We start from the raw sequence: 7840 nt of genomic DNA on the forward strand, positions 1-7840 counted from the left end.
TGGTTTTCAATGCAATACTTTTACAGAGTATTATTTACACTGACGGAACAACTTTTACTTCATACAAGGTGTGAGTAGTTCATCACGTGATTGACAGGTGTGCTCGTCGGGTCAGGGTTCTGTAAGGCTTCTTCAGTTCGCCTTCACAGGTGAGTCCTGATCCTCCTGCAGCACCGCCACATCTTCAGAGTCGCTGAGGTCACATGTGACAGTCATCATGTGAGTCATTAGGATCACATGACCGTGTTCCGCTGAAATCTGCTGAATTAAAACATGCTCAAACTATCAAAATAAAATCAGTAATGTAAAATTACTTAGAAAAGTCTAAGGAGTTTGTAAGTGTTGAATGTTCCCACAGTTCTTGAATCAGTTTTGAGGCCTCTGAAATGCTAAAATGTTGAAATGAAGCACATTTTAAGTCAAACTTCAGAGTACAGCCCGCTGTTTGGGGAGTAAAATACCAGGAAGTAAAACTCTACAGAAATAATTTCCCTTCAGATTCTGGTTAATGGCAGTAATAGAGAAGAGACATAACAAATTCAGTAGCTTTAGGTTTTCACATTTATGTTAATATTAATATAATAACGAGTAAACTGTCAGAGCAGTGGAACGTCCGCTCCTGCGGTGCTTTTATTGTGACGACTTCCTGTGTGCCGCTGTCTCGGTGGGTCTACCTTGACTCTTTCCGCTCGGGCCGACATTAAACCTCCGGCGGCTTCTTGTGTCTCTGACGGTTTTCGGTCGCTTCCAACATGTTGCAGCTCGACATGTTGCGGCTGTTCGTGGACCAGCGACTCACCGCGCTCACCGACGACATTTTCTGGCGTTTTGCCAAAACGATCGCGGAGTATGAAGGCGAGATTTTCCGGTTAAAACAGGAGGTCGACCGACAGCGAGGACTGCTGGAGACGGCTGGACGACCGGGGGACAGACCGGCGGGTCAGTGGACAAAGACTTTGATGTTTGTTGGTTTGATAAAGACAATGTCCGCAGAGTGTATGACGTCGCCGGGTTCTCCCGCCAGATGTCGCTGTCACGTTGAAAAAAACGTAGTTAAACTGGAAGCCATTGGTAGTTTAAAGCTGGTACCAGTCTGCCATCAATTAGTTTCAATCAATAAAAACTCTTTTAAAACCAGAAACCACGAGCTGACAGCTGTTTCCATGGTAACAGCCACTAGTTCTGGAAAGTAACTGAATTTAATTGCTTCCATTACAAGTAAAAGTACTGCATTGAAAATCTTTCAGAAGTATTATCTGCTTCATGTAGTTTCAGTATTAGAAGTAAAAGAGTGGAGCAGTGAAATGCCTCCGATAGCTGTAATCATTTAAAATGTCATCGTAAGACTGGGGAGGAGACAAACGCACCATTCACACTGATGGAGAGAAGACGAGCACCATTCACACTGATGAAGAAGAGACAAACAACATTCACACTGATGGAGAGAAGACGAGCACCATTCACACTGATGGAGAGGAGACAAACGCACCATTCACACTGATGAAGAAGAGACAAACAACATTCACACTGATGGAGAGAAGACAAACACCATTCACACTGATGTAGAGAAGACAAACACCATTCACACTGATGGAGAGAAGACGAGCACCATTCACACTGATGGAGAGGAGACAAACGCACCATTCACACTGATGAAGAAGAGACAAACAACATTCACACTGATGGAGAGAAGACAAACACCATTCACACTGATAGAGAGGAGATGAACACCATTCACACTGATGGAGAAGAGACGAACACCATTCACACTGATGGAGAAGAGATGAACACCATTCACACTGATGGAGAAGAGATGAACACCATTCACACTGATGGAGAAGAGATGAACACCATTCACACTGATGGAGAGAAGACGAGCACCATTCACACTGATGAAGAGGAGACAAACAACATTCACACTGATGGAGAAGAGACAAAAAGACTATTATTTTCGATGATGTAAACTGGCTAAATGTTTTCTGATTTGTTTCTCTCAGGTGTTCTGCACGTTGTCACCACAGAAGAAGAGCAGCAGGTGAGGGGGCGGGGCTTCAGGTCCCACAATAAACAGGAAGAGAGTGGAGCTTCAGGACCAGAGGGGACAAATACCAAGTTCACACAGAGTCCTGATTGGCTGGGAGAGAGACCTGACACAGACCAGAGTCCCTCATCCAATGAAATCCAGTCCTGCACAGAGGAGGCGGGACCTCGCCCTGCTGTTAACAAACAGGAAGTGCTCAGTGTCAAACAGGAAGTGGGCGAGGGTTACAGGATGACGGAGGCTGCAGTCAGAGCAGAGATCAGCTCCCAGCAGGAAGGTCAGTACAGTAAATCCAGTACCTGAGGTGGAGCAGCACCGTCAGGAAGGAGTTTCACTCACATGTTTTCAGTCTGCTTCATTCAGTTTTCACCTTTGGACACACACACAGAGTCAAAACCACACACAGGGTTGCAGTTGTTCTGGGGACATTTCTGTCACCCCTCCGTCCAGAGGACGGGGAGTCCACCGTGTCTGTCCTCAGAGGGTGGAGCAGATGAAGACTCATGTTGGGTCTCGCGGCCTGGCTGCTCTGCTCGCAGGCAGTGACAGCGACCGATACCTGAGATGTGGAATGATGCACATTCACAGTAAAATCTTAAATGTCAACATGTAGAATGTAACTAATTACATTTACTCAAGTACTGTACTTAGGTATCGTTTTGAGGTACTTGTACTTTAGTTGAGTATTTCCACTCTGCAGTTCCACTTTTACTCTTTACTAAACTGCGTTTATTTGATAACTGAATGTACTTTGTAGATTCAGATTATTGATACAAACGTCAGTAGAATATTCTCAGGTAATAAATCTGATGTGTCAGTATCGATGAAGCTGCTCTGCAGTGTATGAGGTCATTAAAATGAGCTCCACCTTCATTCAACACCAGAGATGAACACATTAATGCTTCAAGCACTAGAATCCAGTAATCTAATAAATACACTTCTTCTTCTTGTTGTCCTCCAGGTGTTCTGCACACTTTCACCACAGAAGAAGAGCATCAGGTGAGGGGGCGGAGCTTCAGCCTGCACATCAAACAGGAGGAAGGTGGAGCTCCAGGACCAGAGGGGACTGACATCAAGGACACACAGAGTCCTGATTGGCTGGGAGAGAGACCTGACACAGAGCAGAGTCCCTCATCCAATGAGATTCAGTCCTGCAGAGAGGAGGCGGGACCTCGCCGTGCTGTTAACAAAGTGCTCAGTGTCAAACAGGAAGTGGGCGAGGGTTACACGAGGATGGAGGCTGCAGTCAGAGCAGAGATCAGCTCCCAGCAGGAAGGTCAGTACAGTAAATCCAGTACCTGAGGTGGAGCAGCACCGTCAGGAAGGAGTTTCACTCACATGTTTTCAGTCTGCTTCATTCAGTTTTCACCTTGGACACACACACAGAGTCAAAACCTGTGTGTGTGTGTGTGTGTGTGTGTGTGTGTGTGTGTGTGTGTGTTTCATTTAAAGAGGTCATATTATGCTCATTTTCAGGTTCACACTTTGGTTTTAGGTGACTACTAAAACAGATTAACATGCTTAAATGTTAAAAAACACTATTTTTCTCGTACTGTCCTCTGCCGCAGCAACGGTCTGTTTTAGCCCTTCTTTAGTCCGGCTCCTGAAAGCAGAGTCTGCTCTGATTGGTCAGTTCAGCTCCCCGTGTTTCCTGTTTTTGCTTCCAGCTGGCTGCACGTCTTCCGTGAATATTACCACAATAACCACGACTAAAATAAAAACTTCACCACCGCACCTGCTCGAGCATGGATCTGATCCAGATCGGCCTCGGCCTCACTGCCCAGCGGGCTGCTAACATCGCAGCTTTATGGTCTATTAAGCTAGCTGCTGGGTGCTAATCAAAGCTACACAATGCTGCCAAGCAAATGAATTCCTGCAGTATGGACATTTCTTTTTCAGGTGCTGCTGCATCGTTACCTTTAGAGCATGTCTGTAAAATAAATTTACCTCAGGAGCAACAAACACACATACCGGCGAGCTAACGCTAGCTGAGCTAGCACTGCAGTATAAACATTCAAAAAGCAACATGACCAACAGGTGCCAGCATCAAACCTGCTACTCTTGTTATTTATTTGGTCTCAAATGAGGCTGAACGTTCAGTTAGCATAGCTTCTGTCCCTCAGTGTTGCAACATCAGTCCCAGTCTATGGGAGCAGGCGCTTTAGCCACACGACATGCTAACACCAAAACAAGTTAACCAACAAAATAAACAATAAAACAACATAAAACAGCAAAACTTCCAGCCTCCTGGTCTGAAGTGGGGTCACGGAAGCTGGTATCGATCCATCCAGTTTGAACCGTTTCTGGCCCTCGTTGACAAAGCGGCCTGCGAAGGATCAGTTGCTCCTTCTGGTCTGGACTTTGAGCTTTGTAACTCTGCACATGTTTTACATGCAACAAAAAGATCCAGACTTCTTCTTCTTGTCCTCCAGGTGTTCTGCAGGTTTTAACCACAGAAGAAGAGCAGCAGGTGAGGGGGCGGAGTTTCAGTCTGCACATCAAACAGGAGGAAGGTGGAGCGCCAGGACCAGAGGGGACTGACACCAGGTTCACACAGAGTCCTGATTGGCTGATGGACAGCTACGAGGATGAGGGCAGTTCTTCATCCAATCACATCCAATCCCACAGAGAGTTAGACCCTCTGATAAGACCAGAACCTGGAGGGGGTTGTATACCTATAGACCACAACATGGACTCTCTCATCCAATCAGAGTCATGTACTGAAGACAGTGACGATGCCCAGATGGAACCTGGTATCCAGAATACTTGGGGAACTGGGACCCGGCCTCCTGTAAACCAGAAGCTTCTGGTCTGCGGCAGCTGTGGCCGAGAGTTCAGCTCAATGCGAACTCTGAGGAAACACATTAGACGAAATACATCTCAGGACCAGCACCAGATGTCCTGCAGCCTCCGCAGACAAAAGGCCCCCTTTCAGAGTCCTGCCAAGTCCTTCAGTTGCAAAATCTGTAGAAGTTCCTTCTACACGCAGGGGATTCTGGTCCGGCATGCCATGAATCACTGCAAAGAGCCAGAGAGCCGGTGCGGGGCCTGTGGGGACTTTCTGGAGTCCACCGAGATCCTAAGAGACCACCTGCAGTCACACAAAGAGCTGGGTAGCACCTGTGATGTGTGCGGGAAGAAGTGCAGCTCCATCAAGAGGATGGAGATCCACAAACGGGTCCACACTGGAGAGAAACCATACAGCTGCGGGTTCTGCACCCGAAAGTTCAGCAGGAAGGAGAGTCTGGATAGACACCTGAAGATCCACAGCGGGGACAGACCACATTGCTGTGGACACTGCAGGAAGACCTTCACCAGGAGGGAGTATCTGGTCCAACACCTGAAGACCAACCACACAGAAAGACCAGGTCCACCTCCAGGGACCAAGCCCTTCATCGTGGCACTTTGACTTCAGCAGGTGGTGGGAAAATAATTTATAAAGCTGATCTGAACCAGACCAGTTTCTCAGCAGCCAGACCCTGAACTTCAGTTGATCCCATAAAATTAAACAGTTCTGATGACTAATTGATCTTTTGCAGCGTCAGATTTTTGGTAAATCTTCATTTACTGACTTAAATAGGTGTGATTTCAGCTCCAGTCCAGAACAGTCCAGTTGCGGTGGACTGTGGCATATTAAAGGTTTTTAAAGGCTTTCTGATGGGTACAAATTCATTCCACTGTTTTCTACCTCAGGCCAAAGAAATATTCAGCGTGTGGCGACTCACCTGCTCTATCGTTTTTTTTTCATATTAAATTACTTTAAATTCAACATCAACAAGTTTGTTTTATTGATCGTTTCATTATCGTTGTATATCGTCAGTTCAACATCAAAATGAGAGGAACTATTTTTAAGAACATCAAACCAGTCCAAAGAAATTGAAAGACATGACAAAAATACAAAAATAAAAGTCAATTAAAAATTTCCCATTTGCTCTGGTGTGTTCAAGGTGTTAGCCAATCAGCAGCCGCGTACAGAAACCCCAGGACCAGTCTGTAGGATTTAGTGGCATCTAGTGGTGAACTTACAGATTGCACCAGCTGAACACTCCTTGCCTCAGGACAGCCATGTCCAAACTATTCCATAAAGGGCCGTGTGGCTGCAGGTTTTCGTTCCAACCAAGGAGGAGCGCACCAGGCTGGACTCATTTAATCAGCTGATCTCCCTTTTCAGCTGATAACTAAGTGATCCCTTGATGTTGATTGGTTGGCCTGGTGCGCTCCTCCTGGGTTGGAACGAAAACCTGCAGCCACACGGCCCTTTATGGAATAGTTTGGACATGCCTGCCTGAAACCTGAAACTGAAACTCCCTCTGGAATCAGTGTAAATCTGTTCTGGGCTACTGTAGAAACATGGTGGACTGAGGAAGAGGAGCTGCTTCCTCTGTGGACATGAAGACTCATTCTAAGATTACAAAAACCAGAGATTCTTGTTTTCAGGTGATTCTACGCTGATGAAGACAGAACGATGAAGATTACATTTCTGCCAACAGGCCCTTTAAATCCTAACTGGACCTTGATGAATGTTTTATACTGAACGTTTCACTTGATGTCACCGCGTGTGTTGACCCTCAGAAACACTCTCTTTCTACTCACCCATCTGTTCCTGGTTGAGACCACAAGAGGGCAGCAGAGGTCAGCCAGAGAGCACTCAGTTACAGTTAAAGTAATGTAAGATCGTCAAATGGCCCGAACCGTTGATTCATCTGATCATCTGATCAGTCATGGACTGACTGAACTGGACTGGACTGGACTGGACTGGACTGGACTGACTGACTGGACTGGACTGGACTGACTGACTGGACTGGATTGAACTAGACTGAACTGGACTGGACTGGATTGAACTGGACTGACTGACGGGACTGACTGAACTGGACTGGACTGGACTGGACTAGACTGACTGACTGGACTGGACTACTGGACTAGACTGGACTGGACTGACTGACTGGACTGGATTGAACTGGACTGAACTGGACTGGACTGGATTGAACTGGACTGACTGACGGGACTGACTGAACTGAACTGGACTGGACTGGACTGGACTAGACTGACTGGACTGGACGGAACTAATGGACTAGACTGGACTGGACTGACTGACTGGACTGGAATGAACTGGACTGAACTGGACTGGACTGGATTGAACTGGACTGACTGACGGGACTGACTGGACTGGACTGGACTGGACTGGACTAGACTAGACTAGACTAGACTAGACTAGACTAGACTGGATTGAACTGGACTATGTGGTTGTTGCTGACAAACTGAACTGAATTTAATTCTCCGTTTTCTTCAGGCAACAGATTTAAAGCCAGTCGTGGGGATTCGAGGTGGACTATGTTTTGTGAAAATAAATATTCAAATGTTTCGGTGTTCCGGTTCGGTCGGTTCTGGCCATTAGACGTGAAGGGTGAACATTTTGATTGGCGCTCATCCTTTTGTAAGATTTGATTTAAACATAAAAACACAAACAAAACACGAGCTGCCTGTAACTACACACTAAATAACACAAATAAAAATAAAGACGGAAGACAGAAAGTCAAACTGTCACACTTCAGCATCAGTCTGCACGGTGCGTTCAAGTGCAACATTTACTGTCAGACAGGTGAGATGTTCAAGAACTAACCAGCTTTCATTAAGAGGAGAGTGTGGGAGGGAGAGAGGGAGTGTGTGTGTGTGTGTGTGTGTGTGTGTGTGTGTGTGTTTCCTGGTCCACCGGGTGCATCCTGTTAAAACACACACACACACACAAACACTCCCTCTCTGCACCTCTTCCTGGAAATGATCACCACCCACATGCACACA

General features: G+C 46.3%; 1 protein-coding gene across 1 annotated transcript; it reads left to right on the plus strand.

Annotated features, from left to right (window-relative positions):
• Positions 1 to 679: 679 nt before the first annotated feature.
• Positions 680 to 6053, plus strand: LOC121619131 (zinc finger protein 90-like). Its single transcript, XM_041954749.1, has 4 exons — positions 680 to 939; positions 1998 to 2318; positions 3003 to 3317; positions 4474 to 6053. Exons 1-4 carry the CDS (start codon positions 753 to 755, stop codon positions 5448 to 5450), a joined length of 1800 nt encoding a protein of 599 aa, XP_041810683.1. The 5' UTR covers positions 680 to 752; the 3' UTR covers positions 5451 to 6053.
• Positions 6054 to 7840: the final 1787 nt, after the last annotated feature.

Source organism: Chelmon rostratus, chromosome 16, assembly GCF_017976325.1.
Source record: "Chelmon rostratus isolate fCheRos1 chromosome 16, fCheRos1.pri, whole genome shotgun sequence".
NCBI lineage: Eukaryota > Metazoa > Chordata > Actinopteri > Chaetodontiformes > Chaetodontidae > Chelmon > Chelmon rostratus.